This window comes from Phyllostomus discolor, chromosome 1, assembly GCF_004126475.2.
Source record: "Phyllostomus discolor isolate MPI-MPIP mPhyDis1 chromosome 1, mPhyDis1.pri.v3, whole genome shotgun sequence".
Classification (NCBI taxonomy): Eukaryota; Metazoa; Chordata; class Mammalia; order Chiroptera; family Phyllostomidae; genus Phyllostomus; species Phyllostomus discolor.
Genome location: NC_040903.2, coordinates 208,632,025 through 208,655,310, shown reverse-complemented (window position 1 = coordinate 208,655,310; position 23,286 = coordinate 208,632,025). Strand labels below are relative to the sequence as shown.

Genomic DNA, 23,286 nt, shown 5'->3' with positions numbered 1-23,286 from the left:
TAATAGGTATTATGCCGTTGTCTTTCTTAATATAAGAATGTTAAGTTTTTTAAAAAAGGGGTTATAGCTAACCTTTTTTTAGCCCTTACAAGCCTATATCTGAGGTGCTATTCTTCTGTGTATTAACTAATCATGCTTGTATGTATTAACTAATGTAGCCTTCTCGACAACCCTACATTAATTACTGTTACAGTGCCCATTTTACAGCGAGGAGCCTAGGCATGGAACGGCTCACCGGCTTGTCCAAACTCACTCATTGCCTCTGCAGCCGCATCGCCTGCATTATTTCCTGCTACAAGATTATTTCTACTCAGGTTGCAAATTCCCTGTTCTGGAAGGTTCTTAGGCAGAAACTAAGGGGTTGTTAGGGGAGGGGCCCGAAGCACTCGGCTGGGTGTACCTTCAGGACCTTGGTTGTAAGTAACGGAGCCGACTAGTTAGGCGGAAAAGAGGTTTACCGAGGCCCGCTGCTCCCCGGGGCCACAGAAGGCTGAAAGGTGGGCGTGAGCGGAAGTCGAGGAGGCCAGGCCCCTGCCCCCATTTGCTCTGGAGGGCCCCTACCAACCCCGCCGCTTCTGCGGCCCCCCAGGCCCGGCCACGGGGAGTAATAGCTGAGGGTCTCGTCCAGCCTCACCACTCCAGGGGCCAGGGGCTGGCAGGGGCACCTGAGTGGCCCTGCTTGGGTCATGTGACACTCCGAGCGTTTCCCTCCTCCTCTCACCCTTCCTGGAGAGCAGAGAGGCTGCTTCCCTTCTGCCTAGGGTGCCCCCCCGCCCCAACCCCTGAAACAAGAAGTCAGAAGAGATTTATGGTGATAGGCCGCCAAAGTGACAAATGTCCTCTCCTTTGGGGACCTTGCCTAGATGCTCCCCAAATTCCCTCGCAGCCTCAAAATTCTGAATCTGCCCTTTATGAGGCCTGGTGTTTTCCTGTAACACCTGGAATGAAGCTTCCTGGACGCGTTTTTCACTGAGTGTAACGACCCTGTTAGCCTTTGGCACAAAGGAAAATAAGGATGCACACTTATTTGTATCATCTAGCTTCTGATTCAGAACAGACTGTTTCAGCTGCTGAACTCCTTTCGTTTATCAGGAAAACAGTTGATGTTTATCATTCCTCTTAGCAAAAGGAGAAAAAAAAACATTTCAACATCTAAATGTTTCTGAGCACACATTTAAGTACTTAGTGGTTCTATTGCATTGAACTGGTTGAGCGGAGCCGCTGGAACAAACCTGTTTTTGATCATCATCTCCTACCCCTTCTCTCCACCTACCCTCCCCTTTGCCTAATCTCAGGCAACGTGATCACTGTTCTTGTCTCGCCTTTATCATCCCTTGCTCCCTTCCCTGAATCGGTTTCTAAGCACTGTTGGCTTTTCATTGCTCAGTGTTCTCTCCCTAACACCTATCTCCCCCATTAATCCCCAGCCCCTGCCACCCCGCAGTGGGATTAGGTCTCCCCCCACTACCCCTGCTGCCTACTTTCCCGCTGATCTTTCCCGGAAGCTGCTTTAGTATTTTTCCCCTCTGGGCTTCTTAAAGGCACAGAAGCAGGATCCTCTTGCTTACCAATGAAGCAGAGCAGCTAAGAGGGCTCTGGGGTCAGGTTCACGGTCCGGCACTGCCACTCAGTGTCTGTGGTGGTGAGAGGTGGACCCGGATGTAACCAACGGACTTACAGTGACTTAACCAAACAGGCGTTTACTTTGTCCCCCACGACAAGAAGTCTGGAGGGAGGCCACAGCGTCTCGTGGCATCAGGGGCCCAGCTCTTTCGCTCCTCCTGCTCAGTCATTCCAGAGTGGCCGTCCCACCCTGGATGACTCTCAGAGCACAGAGGAGGGAGACCCAAGGCTGGGGTGGACGAGGGAGATGGAGTGACTTAGACAAGGAGCTGCCACAGCCCAGGCTGGTCTTGCAGCCTGACTCCTCCCTCCCTGCCGTGCACCACCGCAGCTGGGTTCCTACTGGCCCCCTCGCCGTCGCTGAGCAAAGGCACACCCTGTCGTCCGTGCCCGTGCTTCCTGGAGTGCCATTTCCAAGTCGTAGCTGAGGTTTCCATTCTCCTGAATCGAGGCCCAGCTCAAATGCCTTCCTCCAAGACGCCATTCCTGAATCCCATTACCACTGTCCCAGAGTGCTTTGTGTCTCCCACTCATGGGGCGCTGGTCCGGTTGGGCCTTGTGGTTGAGCTATTCGTGTGCCTGCCCCTTTGCCTGTGCTGGATGAGAAGCTGCTCAAGGTCACGGGTCATCCCGGTCAATGATGGGTTGTCCGGACTTCCAGCGAGGGGCATCCTCCCCTGTGGGGACTCCGCGGGAGGGGTTTGGTGGGAGACTGTGTTTTGAGCAATGAAGGAAGGCAGCTCTAGTATGCACAGGCACAAACCCCCACGTGGCCAGCGGACCTGGCGGTTCTCAGAGGTCTGCGTTTGTCCTTCTTTCCACACCAGTGCCTGGAAAGAGCCATGAAGTTCGCCTTTGAGGAGTTCCACCTGTGGTACCAGTTCGCTCTGTCACTCATGGCTGCCGGAAAGGTGAGCCCCCCTCCGAGGCGCGCAGTTCCGCCCGTCGGGGCTCAGCGCCTTCGCACCCCGCGGGGTCACCTACCGCCCCTCGGAGGTCTAAACCAGCTGTCCGGATCTGCCCTCTGGTCCTTCGAAAATGAGCGTTCACGTTTCATTGTGAGCGTGGACACGTCATTGGGACGAATCATGAAATACTTGCTTTTTTCTAGCCGTTGTAACTTCGTCATGGTGATATGGGGCTTCAGCTCAGGCTAGTTTCTTCCCACTGAAGCCCTTCCGCTCATTTGGGAGTGCAGACTTCTTCCTGAAGGGGGAGTCGTTTAGTTCTCTTTAGCAGTTTGGGGTGCCGGGTGGCGTGTGATATTAGCAGAAAGCGCCAGCTCTGGAGTCCACCTGCCGGAGTTGCAGTCTGGGCTCTGTGACCAGGTCACGTAGTACCTCAGCCTCCTCTTCCGTGACATGTGGTCGTGATGGGACCTGCCTCATGGAAGGGTGATCCAGTAAATGAGATGACACCCACTGGGTGCCCAGTGTAGCATCCCCCACGTGGTACATACCCAGTGAAGTTATTTGGGCCATTTAGTGAGTCTGCCATTTAGTGAGTCGTTAAGTCTGTGATGTAAGATTATTTGGGCCAAGTGGAGACAAATTTATTATAGTATGCTATAGATTGGACAGTTTACTTTTTTATAATAACAGGAGCCTCCACCATCTTTATTTTTGCCTTATCTTTACAATGGCTACCCAATAGGGAAGACAATGCAGGTGATTCCAGGGAAGTGTTTCCACCTGTCCGAACCACAGTTCACCCGCCGTCACTTAGGGGCCCCACACTCTGGTGGTTGCTGGCCCCAGGTCCCCCCTGCACGGGTGGCAGCTCCAAGTTGGAAAACCTCCCCTGGCGGGAGGTTCTAGCGTTTGGTCCTGCCCAACATTCCGAGTTTCACAGAGATAACCTCCTCTGCCCAGTCTGCCCGTGCTGTGAAGGTGCTGAAGGAGTGCATCCGGCTGAAGCCCGACGACGCCACCATCCCCCTCCTGGCCGCCAAGCTGTGCATGGGCTCCCTTCACTGGGTGAGTGTGGTGAGCTCCGTGCAGGGCAGGGCTGCGAGGCTGCGTGCTCCTGGGCACTGAGAGCGAGAATGGCGATTCACGGGCTGCGCCGACACGGGGCTGCTCACGCCCCAGACCCCTGGCCTCCTCGGGCCTCACACGCCAGGCTTTCCTGTGCCCTGGCACCGGGCTTCAGAAGCAGAAGTGATACGGCAGAACCGGGGTCCACGCTCAGGCGCGCCCGGCCGTGGGGAGGCGACATGGGGCTGCGAGGTGTGTGCTGCTCACGCGTAAGCCCACCCACCTCTCTTCACTCCTCCGCCTTCCCCCTCCGGCAGTCCGGCCCAGGTCCGAACCTGGGAGCAGCCCCGTGGGTGGCCGTGTTAGTGCCCCTCAAACGTATACCATCTGCTTCTCAATGGAAAGTAGAAAAGTCAGACCGATTACTGAGAGAGGTTTTAGTTTCTTTTCTCTGACTTTATATCAAGATCGGTGATAAGAAGAATTCTCCCAAAACACGGAGGGGCCTTGCTAAGGGTTTTTTTTTTTTTTACCATTATGGTCCTTGCTGCTTGTTTGTCCCTCCCCCACTCCCTGCACACTTATTCTCATGCAACAGGGCAAAAGTAAGCCTTGTGAAGAATGGATCCTACCTTTGTTCCATTTTACTCGGAAAAATGTGAGAGAAAGAAGACCTGTTGGAAGAGCAGGCTGTCGCCGGAAACAGGCGGCAGTGAAGGCATCGTGTGGCCCACGCGGGGTTCGCTGGCTTGGAGCCACGAGGCCACAAGCACCGGGGCACCGGAGCAGGGCGGATGGGGGGGCGCCCGACCCCGACCCCGACCCCGACCCCAACCCCCTCCACCTGGAAACGCCGGTTCCCAGCTGTGGCCCTGGGCACGCCACCCAGAGGGGCGCTGTCCCGGACCGCGGCACGTCTGTCTGCAACACCTAAGATGAACCTACTCTTTTTTTCCCAAAGATGAAAGCAACCCATCTCTTCTGTTTATATTTTTTCCATTTTTATTATTAAAACTTCCAAACACCACAGAAGTAAGGAGAGTCATGAACGCCCATGCCCTGTCATCCAGCTTCAAAAGCATCAACATGCACCATGCTTCCAAGGAACAGGCCTTATTATTGTTTTTGCCTCTAGTCACCGTGGGAAAGGCCGGGGCGTGGGTGTAGTTTATAGGTGCACATTCCCGCTGGCGTCTGCCGATGCCAGGTCCACGTGCTGTGCGGTTGTGAAATAAAGAGACGGAGTTTTGACGTTTTTAACAGGCTGTGGGAAAGAGCATCCAAGTCTAAATGGATTCGTTATGTTGAAAAAAAAATGTGTGATTCAAACACAAAACATTTCAAAACTTTATTATTTACATGCACGGGGTGGGCAGAAGGAGGTTTACAGTTGTGAGTGCACGCAGCCGAGTTTATTCTTGTGTTATTCCTTATTGATTATTTATTTGTACTACGACTGTAAACCTACTTTCACCCACCCCTGTATCTGAGATGCAACTCCTGAGTGCCTCACCCAGCCTGACTGCAGAGCCAAGAGTTAAAGGGAAGATGAGAGGGACAGGAGCCCCTGCCAGGCGTGACAGTGACGTTGGAAGAGAGGACAAAAGGAAAACTTTAAAGAGAAAAGGCCAGGCAGGCGTCCCGAGGACGGTTAGGCTCTGAGTTTGAAACATGGAATGACGGCCAGCGTGGAACTGGGGGATCTGGGCGTCGTTCTCGCGGTGACTCACAGGAATCTGCTTCCGGCAGCCGGCAGTTATGGTAACTCGTGTTAGAAGCTCTGCAAGTTGTTATTGTTATTGTTCATCTGTCTGGTTTTTCAGTTGGAAGAGGCAGAGAAGTTTGCCAAAACAGTCGTCGATGTGGGAGAGAAGACGTCCGAGTTCAAGGCCAAAGGCTACTTAGCTCTGGGGCTCACGTACAGTCTGCAGGCCACTGACGGTGAGAGAAGCCCCACCCCGTGGGCGCCGTGGGTGAGGGCTGGGCTGCCCGTCTGCACCGCAGGACTCCCACAGCTCCCTCCGTCCTTGGGGGCCTCGTACACTGGGTCGTTCTGGTGTGCCATCCCGAGGGGCCCTGCTGCTGCTGTCCTTGTTGCTTGGACTGCGTGGAGAATGGGAGGCAAGGGGCTGAGGCCTTGCACCAGGGCTTCCAAGCTCTCTTCTAGGCGCATGGGGATGGTGGTGCACAGGTGGCCAGCTGGCAGGTACAGGGCATCTGTCATGAGGTGCAAGGTGAGTGGGACGCCCTGAGAGCCGATTCACCTGACCCAGCCTGTGCCTGCCTGTGCCCCAGCGCTCAGTTGGGTTGTCCTAGTGCGAGAGGATGTTGGGTCTTCGGCACAGGAATGCAGACTAGTCCAGGGCCAGCCGCTTCCCGGGAGCTCCCCTTGGTTGGCCAGCACCCGCCCCTTCTCCAGGTGTACACTCTAGTTCACAGATATGCACGCGTTCAGTGTGATAGCACGCCAGACACCCATGCAGCGATAGCATATGTTTTTGATACACTTAGGGTTTTGGTGGACAGGCCCTGGCTAAAAAATGTTTCATACACTTCATGAAGTTTTCAATGATAGGTTTGCAGAAAGCATAAACCGATAAATTGTTTTCTCTGAACTCTATCTAGTATTCCTTTAAAATTTATTGTTGAATATAAAAAATTCGGAAACGAATGTGAGCGCATTGGCAGAAGGCACATAGCCTTGCAGCCCCCACCCTGCTCGGGAGCCGGAGCCCGGAGCCCGGAGCCCGTCCGCCGTGGGCTCCTCGTGCGCCCCTCCCGCGCGGGCCCGGGGAGGAAATACTGTCCGGACTCTTTAATGGCGTCCACTTGCTTCCTTTTTCTGTATAGTTTTGTTACAGCATTTTTATAAGCTACCCTCAATTTTTCTTTCCTCTGCTTGAAAATTTCAAGTGCCCTGAAGAAGTGTTGCCTATTCGTTGATTTTTTAAATAATAATAGATTTTTTTTGCAAATATTTTATATATACACGAGATATTGGCACTACCCAGCATATTATTTTACCTACGGTAGGCTTTCGGTGAAGTGTCAGTTTAATGCCATATATTTATCCATACAGATTCTTCATTTGGACTCTACCCCTAATTAGCCCTGTTACCCGGGAGAGGCGCTTGACCATGTTGGGCCCCACCGTGCATTTGTGACCCAGCTGGGCCCCTCTGTGGTCCTCCGGCTCGGCGGGTCCTGTTGTGAGCCACGGGCGGCAGGCACAGCCAGCTCTCCGGGGCAGCCCTTGACCGTCCTCAGGGGGATGTGGGCATGGGATCCGCCGCAGCGCGGTTAGTAGATAAGGGCCTCCTCCCGTTCCAGCCATAAACAGGCTCCTCCGGGACTCTTTCGCGTGCCCCAGTGAAAAGTGCCCTTTCAGTGCCCGCAACAGACTCCGGGGGCTCCAGACCCACGTGCCGTCCGCAGGGAAAGTGCTGGCTCACAGCAAGATGGCCTCGCACCGCGGAGCTGGTTTTCCTGTCTCAGTGTTGGGCTTGCCCGGTCCGCCCCTTGTGTGTGTGTGCGCATCTCCAGGTACTGGAGGCCCTGTCACTGCACAGTGTGACTTACACTGGCCTTTCCAGGCATCGAGCTATGCCCTGGGCCGAGGGTCGTAGCTTCTCTGTGCAGAAGCACCTCTGGAGGCCGCCCGGTCCAACTCCACTGGGGCCTGATTGTCTTCTCTGCCAATGGGCAGGGCCAGGCTTCACCCCAGCCTGCGCTTGAGAAAACAGATGTCGTTCCCCAGGAGTTCCCAGGTGGTCTTTGAAAGGTGGCCCCCTACGCCTGGGGGCACTAAGAGTGGCCATGCAACTCACACTGGCCCCTCGACACCATTCCACGTGTTCCCCACGAGGACCAGGGCCTCGTCCTCCACGGTGCCTGGGACGGCACTGGGCTCACAGGCACCCGGAGTCTGTTGCTTATAATCCAACCGAATGCATAGTTTTTGTGGTAGGTTTTGTCTTTGTTCAAAACTCCCCGATCTTCCATGCCCCCGACTAACTGAACCCTCTTCTCAGCTTCGCTGCGAGGGATGCAGGAGGTCCTGCAGAAGAAGGCGCTCCTTGCATTTCAGAGGTGAGTGGGAGTTCATCTTTTCGCTCGGCTGTGCAGAATGACACCACGGTGTGATAAGTATAAAAGGCAGAGATATTTATAAAGATTATGTAAACAGTGCTTCACCCCTGGGAGTGCTCGTCTGAGCACTGATTATACAGTATCAGAACTCGCTGCACCGTCTGCTGCCGTGTAAGCCTGCATCCTTCATCTGATCCTCCGTTGGGCACACTTCATCAATTCCTAATAAAGCAGTTCAGCTCCAAGAAGACAGACACTTTGTACGTCTAGGGAGATGATTCCTTTTATTAAAGACATTTGTCATCATCTAGAAAAGGGATCATTTCTTTCTAGCTCTTTTTTTTTAACCTGTCAAGTTGCAGATTTTTATATGAAGAAATAAAAAAGGCCGGATTTTAGAACAGTCTCTGAAATACTCTATGAGTCAAGCCAGCCCGGCCCCTCCAGCCCGGACACGCTCCACAATGCCTTGTGTTCGTCTGTGTCCATGCACCTTTCGTGGAATTTGGAGAATACTTCATAGCCAGCGAACGCTTGAGTATCGTAGTGTCTGTTCACACCCCTTATGTAACCTCATCCTCAACCCCTCCCCATAAGGTAGACAGGACCAGGAGCATGCTCACTGCAGGTGAGGGACCGCCATCCAGGGCTGGGGAGAGTTGCCAGAGTCACGTCTCCGTTGGATGGTCAGGACAGGCTCGGGGTTTCCCGATTCTCGCCCAGCCTTTCCGGTGCCCGCCACACCACACTGCCCTCATCTCATTCTCACTGCAGCTGTAATAAATCGCTGCAGTGGATCGTCGCCTGGAAGTACAGGCCCATGATGTCAAATCTCTAATTGCTGTGGATTCTTTCTCGCTACAAAGATATCCAAGTCACATTGCTTCCTTGGAAGTTGTACTAGAAAGTTGGTAACCTGCCCCCGGATGTCATGAGGATCCCTCAACACCTAAGAACCTGTGTCAGGTCTCTCTCCTAGAGCCGGGTGGCCTGCAGCTTTGCCGCCACGTGCACGGTCCCCTTTTTGAGACGTCGCCCCCTCACATGGTTCCAGCCATTCCGAACTTCATCCCATTTCTGTGGCCCACCCACCAGGCCAGCCCGAGGCTCCTCGCCTTGCTGGGCCCAGCCTGGTTGGTGACAAAGGGCACCGACTGACTTCTGCAGACAGAGCGGCTGTCCCCGTGCTGAGCTCCTGCTGGCATTCTCCAGCACGGGAGTGCGGGAAGCGTTTCCATCTCGAGGGATCGGGAGCTTCCAGCTCTCCAGTCTCCAGTTTGTCAAACACACACAGCGATGCCTGAGAACCTGGTCACCGCCTCTCTCTCGCTTAGGTCTGCGCACCTGACTGGCCCCGTGGAAGCAGCCCTGGCGGCCGTCTGCCCCGAGGCGGCGGAATTCATGGCTCCGTGTTCTGTAACAGCTGTTCCCTTGGCCCGGATTCCTTTTTGTTCCTCTGACTTAGGCTTTTAGGTTGGAATTCAAAGATATTTTTAAAACATCAGTTCGTGTGGGAATGAAGAGGAATAAAATCCTACTCACCTACATGGTTTATTGTGGAAGGGTAAACTAAATTAGTATTTACGTGAAGTAAAGAATATTTTTCAAAGAAATAAAATTATTTTGTTTCAAGTACACATTAACCAGGACTGTTCTAGTGCTTCGTAGACTTAATCTGTAAGGAAAGATTTTAAGTAAATATGAATGATTTGTATTGCTCCCTAAATGTAAATGGATATTTAAAAACCACTTGGATGAGAAGTACTTTTTTTTTTACCATGTATTTAAATCTCCTCCCCACAATGCTATTTATACTATTGTTTGGCAATTTTTGTTTAAAAGGAAAAAAGGTGCCAATGCAGATGTAAAAATTAACTCCATTTTTGTAGAGTCAGAATTCAGAAAGGTTCACAAAGGTTTCTGAAGGCCTCCCACTTGCATTTCTGCATCATAATATTGAGATGCAGAATATTATTCGCATCTCTGCTGTTCATACGGAAGCTCAACCCAAGCAGCGGAACCAATTCATTTGCCCCGTTCAAAGAAAAAAAAAAAAAGTGTGTACAAACTGCACACACCAAGACATGTGCTTAAGACGCCGAACTGCCCTGGGGGCTGCCCCTGCGCACGCTCGCACCCCGCAGCGGGAAGCCCGGAAGCGGCGGCAGAGAGCATGCGCAGAGACCCGGCGCCCGGCACGCAGGAGTCTGGGCCGCTCCGCGAGGAAGAGGTGGCGTATGTCGTTCATGGTTGTCGCTCAGTGGGACGATACGCAATCTCACGTCCTTGCCCTCTCTCCCCCCGGCTTGAATTCAAGCCTGAATGTAGTGCGATTTGTATGTACGGAGTGACCCCCGCCCCCAGTTGGCCGGGACCTGAGCGGTGTCCCGGACCGTGGGACGTTCAGGGCTAACTAAGCCAGGGAAATCCCGGGCAGACCAGGACATGTTGGTCATCCTGTGTGCGTCACGAACGGGAAGTTCCTGAATGGTGGATTTGACCAGGTTTGCGCATTTTGTTTTCTTACCTGAACAATGCACCCACCACACGTCTGCGGTGATCGAGACTGAAGGGGCCTTCCCGAGAGGACGGACCAAACGAGGCAGCAAGATGACCCAGTAGAGAGCTCCAGGCCTCGGAGTTCCACTTCTGGCTCTGGCTCTTCGCTGGATGGTCTTGGACCAGATGCTCAATAGTAGATGCTTTATAAGTTGTAGTTATTATTGTTACAAACTGTGTATCTTAGTGACCAGGGTCAGAATTGACCAGCTTTTTCTGTATTGTTGGTTCAGTTCTGGAGCATGTTGGAGAGTCTAGGAGAGCACTGGGGTGGACCTCAAGGCATCCTGGGTTGTAGACAGGTGGTCTGGGAGGCCTATCCTCTGCTCTGCAGCAACAGCCTGGCACGCTTCTCTGGGGGCCTCGCTCCCACTGCATTGCAATGGCCACCATGGGTCTCCCCGGGCTCTGTGGAGAGAAGGGATGTTCCTCAAGGAAAGGCATGTGCATGGTTCGTCTCCCCAGCAGTTGGCACAGGCATCACATAGGGACTGAATAATGTGGGTTGGTGGGTAGATGGATGGATGGATGGGCAGAGGGATGGATGCATGGGCAGAGGAATGGATGGATGGATGAATGAATAGATGGATGGATGGGCAGAGGGATGGATGGGTAGATGGATGGATGGACGAGTGGATAGAGGATGGATGGGTGGCCTGGTGACCCAGCAGTCTAACAATTCTTTGTTCATGGACAAGAAATTAAATTAGTGGGTATGGAGCTGCTTTGACAAGGGAAGCCCTTAGTGAGCACCCCCGTGGTTTTTCTTAGCAGCACCACCAGATACTCGCTGTATGGGGGTGGGGTTTGTGGGCTGCTTTGTACTCACGTGCAGAGATCAGCAGGCCTGTAGTTCTCAAGATCACGGGTGAGTTTCCTCTCACCTGCACCGCTCGGCGACACCTGTTGAGCGGCCGGCTGCGGGCACACCGCAGTGGTTCTGCCACAGGAAGCACAGCTGCTGAGTTGTTCTGCACGACGGAAGCGAGTTTTCGAGAGTCTCATGCGATCAACACCATGCACTTTTTCTTGTTTTGCTGGGTGTTCTTATTTTCTTTCCCCAGCAAAAGTGGTCAGTTTAACTCATTAGCCTAATTACAAAAATGAGGTTTCTGAGACCTCTGTGCTTCAGTCGTGCCTCATGAGGAATCTGGCAGGTGGGTATCCACCATTGGCCAAGTCTGCAGTTCTCCAGATGCTGCCCTAACCCACCCAGAAAGGCCAAGATCTCTAGCACTTCCGGGTTGGTCTCTTCAGAGTGCTGTGGCCAACAGTTAATGATCATTCGCTGGTGCCAGGGTGGGGCCTGGGGTCAGAACCATCCTTATCCATCGCCCCAAACCCACCAGACCGTTGCCAGCTTTTCACTCGCTTGGTGTTGAGTAGAGGCAACCACGGGTCTGATTTAACCTCACATTTGCAAAATCTAAACAGGGCTGAGAAAATGACAGCTCGGAGGAATTCTTTTTTGATGGTTGTAGAAACCTGGCTTTTTTCTTAATTATGAAAGAAATGAGATAAAATAAAGAATGCTAAGTAATTCACTGTCTCTTCACAACTAATTTCGTATTCATTTTCCCTGGATAATGGGAGAGATAGAAACGGTGACATCCCGATCCTATCTCCCACCGGCACCAAAGGGGAAAAGTCTTTGATGTACAAATGCACGGGAGAGCCAATGCTGATGAAACAGTAAAAACTGGAGCATACTGGCAGAAACAAGACAGCTAAAAAGGGCAGCGCAGGCAAACAGGCTAAGCCTCTTCCCCGAAGGCGAGGAGAGTCCCAAGGCTGTGTCTCCAGCTAGAGTCACCGGTGAGGTAACCAGGAGGCGACTTTAGGTGCTTTGCTGTCAAGAGCAATGAAAGGACAGAGACCATCCCCGCCCCCCTTGCTCCCTCCAGTCCGCCCCCCTGAGCGACCGCGTTTGCCCGGACAATGTCCCGGACACGCGGACGACTTTGTCGTGTTTGTCCCCGCGGCAGACGGACACCCCCGAGAGGCCTCCCTACTGGAGAGTGCCCTCCTTGGCCCGTTCGCTGCTGTTGGCCCCGTCGTGATTCGGCTGGCTTCCCTATCCCGAGTTTGGTCTCTGCCGCTAGAAGACTTCCTTTAATCACTGAACGCTGGCAGAGCAGCGTGAAGGCTTGTTTACGATCCGGGCCCTCCCGTTTTTAATTAGTCTGCTCCGTTGTGCCTTTTAAAGAAAAGTGTGAGTTTGTTTTCTCTTCCCTCCAGACTTTCAGCGCAGAGTATGTTACATGCAGTCTCATTGTGAGTTGCTCTTGGCGAACTATGATTGACGTTCACATAAAAGCAAGAATCACCACACTCGCAGGTCATTAGGAGGCCAGCGCAGCCCCTTCCCATCTGGCGTCCAAGGCCAGTTAATAAAACCAGACCCGGGGCTGAGCCGCAGCCTGACGTGCCAGAGTCACGTAGCCGAAGTTAGCAAGCCGCACGGACCCTGGCAGCTTCAGAGGGCTGAGTGCGTAGCCTTCTTTGCTCCCTGTAGTTAGTCCATCGACAACCAAAGCCTCGTTTACAAGCAAAGCCGGGTCTTGATTTTCAGGTTGTTTTCTCTGCAATCCAGAAATTTGGAGGAAGTAGCGGTAAGGCTGAGCCACAACTTAACCGAAGTAGCCGTCCCCTGAGCAAGTGCACCCATAGCCTCATGGTGTCCCAGCGTAACGGGAGGGCCTCTTCTGCTCCGCGTGCCGGGGGCTGGAGCTCGGGGCCTGCAGCTCGTGCCGCAGCTTGTGCTGAAACCCGGCATCACTGGCTGCCCCTCTGGAGGCAGGGCCAAGCTCAGAAGTACGCTGCTGTGTCCTAGCTACGTGCAGAAAAGGGAAAACGCATCCTATTTGTTAGTGAACGAAGGCGGGGAGTTTAAATGAAACAGTCAGGAGTTAAATGCGTGGCCTTGGTGTAAAAATGCACATGTGAATGCCTGTCTGAGACCCTCTCCCTCGTGCTAACAGCCGTCACTGCTCTTTCAGGGCCCACAGCCTGTCACCCACCGACCACCAAGCAGCTTTCTACCTGGCTCTGCAGCTCGCCATCTCCCGACAGGTCGGTTTCTCGAACGTTTCCTGAACTGGGTGCATGCTCTGCTTGGTCTGGCTCCTCCGGCGCCTCCGTCTGAGCTAGTAGCCGGGCTTCCACTCACCCGAGGCTGACCCCGGAGCTGGGCCCCACCCCACCCCCTGCCCATGAGATGTGGCCTCCTCACCGCCAAGACCCTGGTGTTCTGGTCACGCCAGGCTCTGCTTTGGAAGGTTCAGTCCCTGGATCCGAGGGCCTACCTGGAGTCGGACGGCAACCTGGGCGCAGCACTGGGCATGTACCTAGGAGTCGTCCAAGAGCCCATGTCCCCTGCCAGCAGAGCCCAGCGCTGAGCCCTCAGCATCGTGGGGATTAGTCACTGGTCAGGGGTTGGGTGCCATTTGGGTATGGGTGCTTGACAGGAAGATGCCAGGAGACAGACAAAAGACACCAGTTCCTCTAAACGTGTACAGGGTAGCAACAATTCCACATAGCGGCTCCTTGAAATAGGAGAGTCGACAGTGTTCTTAGAGGAGAGACAAACTTTGCTGGCCTTCATCTTTTCTTTGGCAGCTTCCAGAAGCTGCCTTTGCCATTCTCATCCCTTCCCATCCCCTCCCAGCTGTTCTGGAGACGTTGGCCACATGTCCGCCTGCCCACCAGGTGCAAGACACTGGTGGTAACCCCGTCGCATTCCTGAGTGCTGACTGGAGGGTGAGCGGAAGGTCACTTCCCCAGACATGCCATTCCCCTGGCAGCCCAGGCGGTAGGCATGCATCCGACTTCCCAGAACGGTGGCTCCCACTGGGGACCCAGGGGCTGAGGAGACTCGGCCCCCTCCCCTGTAAAGGTCCTCTCACCCGGCATGGCGTGGCTCACAGCGGGGCTGAGCATGGGGGGCTGCCGCAACAGCTGAGCGCTGGGGACCGGCCACCTGGCCTGTCTCCCCACCGGGACCTTCTCTCCCCACCTCCGTGGAGCCTTTCCCTGCAGCGGCCTGCACTTCTCCTTCCTCTTGCTCAGCTCTGCCGGTCCGTGTCTTTCTCACTGGACTTGAGGTTCAGCGGGGGCAGGAGCCTGTGTCCATCATCATCGCTGCTCTCCTGGGCCGCGGGAACCCTGCCCGGCAGGTGGCAGGCACTCGGGGATACTCACGGAATGAAGGAGCCAGCTCAGAATTCCTTCGAGTCAGCTCTCCCTCCAAGGCATCTGTCGAACCCTGGGCCAGTGTGGCCCTGATTGCTCTGGTCACCCCTGCACATCGACACTGTGGGTTTTCCCTGCCTCTCAGCCCTCCCCACAGTGCCGGGCTGGGTGCTGTTCACACCACCCACGCTCACCCCGAGGGCTGAGCCTCGTGGGTGTGAGCGGCCTTTGTGGGCACGCAGCACGACAGCCCCACACCTCGGTGGCAGCATTTCCCTGCTGACCACGGGCACGGGGCCTGTGGCCCCCTTTCCTTAGAACCAGTGCCATTTGTCTAGGAGCAGAGGGTGTGAGAGGAATCGGAACCCCTTGTGCCACATCCGTCTCAGGAGTTCAAGGGCGGGGTGACCTTGCTCGAGTCATTTCATCTCTGGGCTCAGCTTCCTCCCGTGAAGGAAGGTTTGGGCAGACGATCTCCCTTCTCGCTGCAACAGCCACGATTCCATGGCTGCGAGCAGAAAGCCCCCATGGCCAGCAAGTATCATTAAACCCACCAGAAATGGGGTTTCAGAGAGGGGAAAAACACAAGTCGTGGCTTCCCACTCGGGAGTGCGTTTGGGAAGGGTTCCCGAGGGTTTGGGAAGAAGCAGGACGGCTGAGAGGGGGTCCGGCAGAGGGGTCCCTGGGCCAGCGGTGCAGGAAGCTCCCACCTCGAGCTCTCCTTCAAAACCCAGCTTCCAGTGCTAATCCTCCCTCGTTGCTGCTAAACCCGCGTGGGAGCTGGGGTGCTCACTGTTCACTGCGTGTGCGTTTCACCAAGTGTTATGAAGAAAGACTCGAACAGCTGCTGTACACAGAAGGTTAAGGCCGTGTCTGGTCCTGCTCGAGTCTAACGTGGCATCGCCACGTGCTTCTCGGGTCGAGTGTTCGGGTCGTAGTGTGGGAAGGTGTGGGGTTTCTGTTTGCGGGCGTGTTTGTGCCTGACATCTGACGGGGAACCAGGGCAAAGGGACTTGGACGGAGCCGCAGGTGTCTGGTCACTCGGGAAGCTCGGTTAACGCTTTCGTGACTTCAGCACTTCGACTCCAGGCCTCCTTTAGAAACTGAGAACCGTTCAGGCTGGGCAGTTCAATTCCACTGAAAACCTCTGGCCATTTCTCTGTGCCTCCCTTTAGCGACATTATCTTAAGTGTGACCAAAAGCACATCCGTTTGGTGGGAAAAGGCCAAGGGCGTATGTGGGGGGAAGAGAACAGATTTGGAGCTGGGAGTCACACTGGCTCCAAGACAGCGCCCGCTTCCCCGTCTGCCCCGAACGTCCCGGTGCTTCCGCCCGCGGAGGCCGGGGCCTAAAACAGGAGTGCGGTCCGGGGCGAAACGGCCTTTGAGGGTCACAGAGAAGCAGATAGGGACACGGTGGCTGTGTGTGTGTGTGTGTTCGAAAATCCGTCCTCGTTGTGTGTTCCGCCAGATCCCGGAGGCGCTGGGGTACGTGCGCCAGGCGCTGCAGCTGCAAGGCGACGACGCCAACGCCCTGCACCTGCTGGCCCTCCTGCTGTCCGCGCAGAAGCACCACCACGACGCGCTGAACATCGTGGACATGGCCCTGAGCGAGTACCCGGAAAATTTCATGTGAGTGCGCCCGGGCTCCGGTTTTCCCTGACTCGGAAGCTACCGAACCCACTCTCACACCGACTTCCTTCGCGCTGACCTAAGTCCTTCACGGACGTCCCGAGGGTGAACAGTGCAAAGCCCCCTGTGCTCCGTGTTTTCTCACGGTGTTCAGACACAGATGTGTGGTTGAGATGCAAAGGTTAGGGGCGCCGGCCCCCAGCACAGTGGCAGACCCGCGGAGAGCTTCCGCGTCCCCAGAAGCTTAGCCACTAGCAGCCTGCTGATGCGAGAAGCCTTATCCATACGTATAAGCAGTCGATGACACATTTTTTGTATGCTCCATGTGACGTATACCGGGTTCTTACAATAAAGTAAGCCAGAGAAAAGGAAGTGCTATTGAGAAAGAGAACATGCCTTTCTTCACCGTGTTCATTGAAGCACACCCGCGTAGACGTGGACCCACGCATTGGAACCCGTGCTGTCCGGAGGGCAGCTGAGGTCTGCGAGCCCGTCCCTAGCCAGTTCAAACTCTTTATCCGTTTTTCCGCTGGTACCCCTTGGGGCACACGGGGGTGATCTCAGACGGGGGCGGATGAACGTTCTTATGTTAATAGTTATCTATTTTTAAATGTACATTTGAAAAATAGATAACTACATATCGAAGTATGATTTCAAAGAAAGTATCGCTCAGAGGGAGACAGAGTTTCTTAAAGGAGTTGAATTAAAGTCAGTTTGAAGAAAAATACTAAGAAAATACTGGTCGATGCACCTGGGAGTGGCAAACGTCACAGGGAGCGAACTCCCATGGCTGACACTTGGGGCAACACAGTGCTTCAGAGCTTGTCGGTCCTGCGGGGACTGGGGCCTCTGCTAGTTTCAGCTGATTGTTACATTTCGGCAACTTTGACCAGGGTAACCTGACCCCTTTCTGCCTTGGTTTCATTCTCTAGGAAACGGAATTCCTTACATGGGTCAATCAATATTTGTACATAACGTAAGAACTGTCACTATAAACGGCCCTATGTTTGAATTGTCTGCTTCCGTTTCCGTTTCCCTGGAGTCCCAGAATCCAGGCTTGCTGGTGAGGCTTTGCCGAGAAGACATTGTCTCCCGGGCTGCCCGGCTCCTGTTTTATCCTCCGTGGGGTAGCTAGGTAACGGTACACTGTTGCTGCCAGACACAGTCAACAGCCCTGCATGCCAGGCAGGTTCGAATCGTCTCCGTGGCAGGGTCAGTAATGGGGCGGGGGCCGCGGGGACAGGGGCGGAGGAAGGAGTGGAGCTCGTGGCCCCGGCCAGCGCTCTTCGCTTCCGTGAAATAAGAGCAATCGCAAACTTTAAGTGGATCCTCTTCGTCTTGGGCTTGATGTCTCTGCCTCATCACCTCACTGTGTTTTCACATTTCCATTACAAACATCTCATTGTCTCCCAGTGAAAAGAGCACTTCTCTGCGCCCCAGCGAGAGAAGATTCTCATTATAATCCGGGAGACTCTGAGGAGGGGTTTCCTTTGTGGGTGCAGCTGCTTATGCAGAGGGAATGAAAGAGCTTTGCTGCAGCATTTGCTTCTTGCAGACCTCAGACTGGCTCTTCCGCATGCGGAGTGTATTTCTGGATCTTATCTGAGCCCTGTCGGCCCATGGAACCTTAGAGCAGTGAAAGCACTTGAAAAAACCCGAGGTCCTCTACCCATCGGTGAAGTACCACCCGATGCAATTAAATTCAGTTTCATCAATATTTATAAAGCAGCCTTCCCTGCTTCCCCCCCCCACCCCCGCCCCCGCACCTTCATTAGATGTGAGACTCCCGCCTGTGGCTCCTGCATACACAGCCTGGGGTGTCATCCAGAGCCAGCTTGTTAAACTAGCAGCCACACCACATTGTAAGCAGTAAGCAGCGGTGGCTAATATGGCAGTGCCTCCAAGTGCCAGCAGCTGACAGCCTTTTCAAGCACTATAAGTAAGGAGCAGCAGCAGAGGTATTTGAGGAATGCAAGCCTGTTATTTTAATGTTAAGCTGGAAGCTCAAAAAGCAAAGCATATGTCAGCAGGTCTGAGAGCAGCCGATGACTTGTTTGCTTTTTAAATATTTGTATTCCTCCCTTTGCGATGAGACACTTCTTCCCGAGCACACTTGATTACACGTGGGGCCGGATGCGGTCAGTAGGTCCCGTGCGCTGTCCCCAACCTGAGTGAAACGTTCCAGCGCCAGCCTCGGCAAGGTGATGCGGGCACCTGTCGCGTAGCACTCCCCTCTGGCTTGTGACAGGCTCGTCTCCAGCAGAGCCGTAGACTCTGGGAGGCCAGGGATGCGTTGTCGTGTTCCTTGTGTCCCCCCGGCCATCCCTGCCACAGACGGGGTGCGTAGTTGACCTGACGTGCGGTCAGCACCTGCCTCAGGCGCGTCCGACCCGAGGCCCGTGGGCTGTGTGCAGCCCGGGATGGCTGTGAATGCGGCCCAACATGAAATCGTCAATTTACTTAAAACATTATGAGATTATTTTGCGATTACTCATGGCCCAAGACGACTCTTCTTCTTCCACTGTGGCCCAGAGCCGCCACAAGGTCGGGCACCCCCGTGGGAACTCCTCCCCCTGGTGAACCACTGCACCCAGAGTTGGCCCCGCCAGCCTCTTGGCCCAGTGCAGAGAGAATTACAGAACTTTCCGGTCCCCATTAAAGAAAGCTTAAATACCAACTTTTATCATTTCGAGTTAGCCACAAGGATGGACACAGAGAGGCCGGAACTCCAAGGGCATTTAACTGTCCCAGCCAGAGCATTTAAGGCATTGGGATCGATGCCTTAGTCATAATCATTACGTGGTAGTCACTCAATAATTCATAGGAATTATTATTATTATTATCACTAATACAGTGTTTTCAAACATGGTATTCTAGAATCTTTTAAAATTGTTATTAAATATTAAGAAGAAACAAAAAGACTTTATTAAACATATTTAAAACAATAATACAGCTAATACACGCATAGCCCTTTGTTTAAGGAAAAGAGCACGAACACGGCCCGTGAGTGGCCCGTGTGCCCCCTTCCTGTCCCTTTAACCTCTCGCCTCGCCGTCCACCACTGTTCCAAACTGTGTGCTGAGCAGCGACTTGTGGTTCTATAGATGCCATATACGTTTGTACTCCTAAAAAATAAAAACCTTTAGTTTGCATGTTTACAATTTTTAAATGGAATTGCACTGAAAGTACCCCATACTGCCTGCTTTCATTGCTTACCATCACGTTCGGAGGTTCGTCCGCAGTGCATAGAGCAGCAATTTATTCATTTATGCGTGTGAATGGCTTTTGTTGTGTAAGTACACCAAGATGTATTTTCCTAGTCTGCTCTCAGCGGGTATGTGGGTTGTTTTCAGCTGTTACGAACAATGCTGCTGTAAACACTCCCGCTCGCGTCCCCCGACGCCCATGAGTAAGCGTTTCTTGAAGCGACACCCAGGACGAAGTTGTCGGGTCACAGGATAGGTGTAAAATCCTCAGCTCGACCGAACAATCCCGAACTGTTTTCCCAAGTGGCTGTGCCGTGGTGCCCTCCCACCGGCAGGGCCTGGGGGCCCACCTGGCTGCAAACACCAGCGCTGGGTGTCGTCAGACTTACTTCTCTGGTCGTGCAGCTGCTGCTTAGTGGTGTTCCGCTGGGAGTTTTCGTGGCGTGTCCTTCCTTGTTAAAGAGGTTGGACACCTGTTCACTAGTCTATTGGCCATTTAGCTTCTCTCCTTTGTGAAGCACGTGTAGAAGTCCTTTTTCTGATTGGGTTGCCTTTCTCATACTAGTTTGTAGGATTTCTTTATAGATTGTGGTTACGTGTGCTTTTTTTGTTGTTGTTGGTTATATGTGTTGCAAACGTCTCCCGATCTGTGCTTACTCTTTGCTTTCTCTTACTGACATCCTTCGATGAACAGAAGTCACTGATTTAAAAGTAGTTGAATCTCTCAATTACGTCTCCACGTCTCCACGGGTAGTTCTCCTGTGCCTAGTTAGAGACCCTGGCCGTCTCCAGGGTCAAAGAGATAGGCCCCTAACCTGCCTTCCCGAAGCGCTCCTGTCTCCGCGCTGAAAGCCGGGAGTTCTCCTGGAGTTGCCCGCCGCACCTGTGTGCGGTGTGAGCCATGCGATGCCACTTCTTCCCGTGTGACACCCAGTGGTCCCGCACGCCGTGCTGAACAGATTCCTCTCCCTCCCGCTCCACCGTGCCACTTTTGTCCTGAATGTCCATGCGTGTGGGAGCCCGTGTCTGAGCTTCCTGCTCGGTTCCACTGGCCACTGGGCCCTCCACTGTGTGTGACCTGGCTTTTATCACCCGGCCGCTTTACCCTCCATGGGGGGGGTGGGGGGGTCGGTCCCTCCCTCCTAGGGCGGCCAGTTTGGGCTTTGACCAGACCCTCACAGGCTCTGCGTTTCTGCCACGGAGAGTCCTTTTCAGATGAGATGCTGGGATGAGAACTGGCGGTTTGTTACTTGTCATCTTTGGAAAATACGTCAGGTAGTATCGTCCTTGCGGCGGCATTGAGAGTTTGAGAGCAACTCCAGTGTGTTACTCTAGTTGGGCAGGCCCCCCCCCCCCCATGGCTGCTGCGGGCTCTGCCAGTGCTGAGTTCTTGCCCCGAAACAAACTGAGGTTGTGCGCCTTTCATAATGACACATTTTTAGTTGGTTTTAACTGTACTTTTTCCTACATAAAAAGAATACCTACAAGTCCCTTTTCATGTGCTCGAAGAGAGGGTATCAGGTCAATAGCACACTTAGGAAACCATCACGTGTTACCACAAAGCGCAAGAAAGTGATTTTGGAAACCTCTGAAGGGTTCGAGTACCAGGGGGATCATTACAGATGTTCGGGCAGCTCTGCCAACCACGTTTCCTGCTGCGGACGAGACCCCGTTGTGTCCTGAGTGCTGAAACTGACGCTCAGGCGCCTGACGGGAAGGAAGACCGTACCTCTTCCACAGCACTCCTCTGTGTGTGTGCTCTTCTGCCCTGCATGTGTGCAAGCAGACTCCGTGGAACAGTCACGCTTCCTTTCACACCAGCGGGAGTGAACTCCATGGAAAGAAGTGAACATACATAACACGCACTCGCTCACGTGCAATCACGACCGCTAGCATTTACACACAGCTTTGCTAGAGTCAACTCCTGTCAGCACTTAACACAGTCCAAATACTTTAACCAGCCTCGGAACTGCGGTAGGCAGTATTATCCCCATTTTACAGATAAGGAAACTGAGGCACAGAGAGGGTAAGTAATCTGTCCAAGATCATGCTGCCAGTTCATACACCTAGAAAGTGGTGGAGTCCTGGTTTGAACCCGGGTCGTCTGGCCTCCGCCTCCACATCTGTGCTCTCAACCCCGGCCTTCAAAGCACTCAGCTCCTGCCACGGCGCAGGCACCATGCGGGGCGCTGGGGATGCTGCCGCCACCGCCGGCAAGGGGAAGATGGTGAGTGCTGTGTCGGAGCCGCCCGCACAGGTGAGCGGGGCTGTCGTGCTCTCCCTGTCAGTCTCAGCAGCGAGCTGGGAAACATGGTTGGCATCGCCCTTCACTTGAGTGGACTCTGTATCTGGTTTGAAAAAGTCATTACCTGGAAGGTAGGACGTCACCTCCTTCTCACTCTGCTTCGCACGCACTCTCTCAGAGAAACTCCACTGAAGGTGGAGTAGACCGGGGGTGCTGTGGCGCAGTGACTACTCCAGGGCCAGGGGTTCTGGGCCATTTTCATGTCTGAGTGCGGGGATGGAGCGATGAGCATGCCTATTAAACTTGCATTTGATACAAGGTCGGACCACAGGAAAGGAGCTGTTCGTCACGTTGAATTGGAGCAATGATGCATGGATCCCTGAAGGACAGCCGGGGGGGACGGGCGCGAGGTCACCGACCCCAGGAGGCCAGGTCCTCGCATGCAGGTTGGAAAGCAGGGCTTTCAGCCAGAGGAGAGTGGGTGGCAGCCTGAAGGGCCCCCCAGATCGAAGCGAATCCAGAGGTGCGGTAGCTAATTCAAAATCCACTTTCCAAAACAAAGAACAACCTGAATGAAGAGTAGGCAAAGGACTCAAATGGAATCTCTCCAAAGTAAAACGGCCCATGAGCCCATGAAAACACTCAACATCACTGATCATGAGGGGAAGGCGAATCAAAACCGCCATGAGACGCCCCGTTAGGGTAGCTGGTATTTAAAAGAAATAATAGCAGGTTGGCAAGGATGCAGAGAAAACGGAGGTTTTGTGCTCTGCTGGCGGGACTGTAAAATGGGTCGTCCTTGTGGAAGGCACTCCCTCAAGGAATTGACAATACATCATTATACGATCCATCAATTCCACGTCCGAGTCAGTGCTCCAAAGAACTGAAAGCAGAAACCCGAACGGATACTGTCCACTTATGCCCATCACGGTGTTGTTCACAGCAGCCGCACGGCAGAAGCAACCCACGTGTCCACTGAGGAAGGAGGGGACCAGCAGAGCGTGGGGTCTGCCTTCAATGTCACATATCATTCAGCCTTGACAAGGAAGGGAATTCTGAGGCGTGGAGGAACCGAGAGGACCGAATGCTACATGGAGTAAACCAGTCACAAAAGGACAGAAACGTACTCTTATGCAGGGTTCCCAGAGTAATCAAAGTCCCAGGGGCAGGAAGTGACCAGGGGCTGGGGGAGGGCGGAGCAGGGGTTACTGTTTAATGAAGACCGAGTTTCAGTTTTGCAAGATGGAAAATGTCCTGGAGGCGGGTGGTGGGGACGGTGGCACACCAGTGTGAGTGTACTTAATGCCACCGAGCTGTGCACTTACAAATGGTGAATTGTACGTTCTTTACCATAGTTGTTTTTTAATCAGCTCTCTGGCCTCTCCTTATTGACCTGTGTGGTGGTAGAGGGTGTGCAGCATCCCTGGAAGGTGGAAAATAGGTGGTGAGGGCCCTTTCCGCCCCGGCGTTCTGTGGCTCCGGATGGTGAAGCCACGGTCCTTCCGGAGGGGACTTCCTGGCGCAGGAAGCAGACTTCCGCTGCACCAGCCCAATTGTGTCTACTTTCCGTGAGGTCTGGGGCCTCTGCTGTTGCCTTCAGGAAATGCAGGTGCTTGACTCCCCCCAGCTCCCACCAGAAATCAATGAAAAATCACCCTGACTGGTGTTCAGGCGTGGTCCTGCCAACTGAAAGATCTCCGGTTCGATTCCCAGTCAGGGCACAAGTCTGGGTTGCGGGCCAGGTTCCTGGTTGGGGGCGTGCAGGA

At 53.8% G+C, this 23,286-nt stretch overlaps 1 protein-coding gene across 8 annotated transcripts in view; it reads left to right on the top strand.

Annotated features, from left to right (window-relative positions):
- Window positions 1-23,286, top strand: part of TTC7B (tetratricopeptide repeat domain 7B) — a 215,640-nt gene that overhangs the window by 115,752 nt on the left and 76,602 nt on the right. For all 8 annotated transcript variants that reach the window (XM_036013158.1, XM_036013163.1, XM_036013151.1 and 5 more), the window contains 6 exons: window positions 2,451-2,534; window positions 3,495-3,599; window positions 5,423-5,540; window positions 7,631-7,688; window positions 13,247-13,319; window positions 15,909-16,069. In XM_036013158.1, the coding sequence (XP_035869051.1) occupies window positions 2,451-2,534; window positions 3,495-3,599; window positions 5,423-5,540; window positions 7,631-7,688; window positions 13,247-13,319; window positions 15,909-16,069 (599 nt within the window). The remainder of the gene's footprint in view (window positions 1-2,450; window positions 2,535-3,494; window positions 3,600-5,422; window positions 5,541-7,630; window positions 7,689-13,246; window positions 13,320-15,908; window positions 16,070-23,286) is intronic.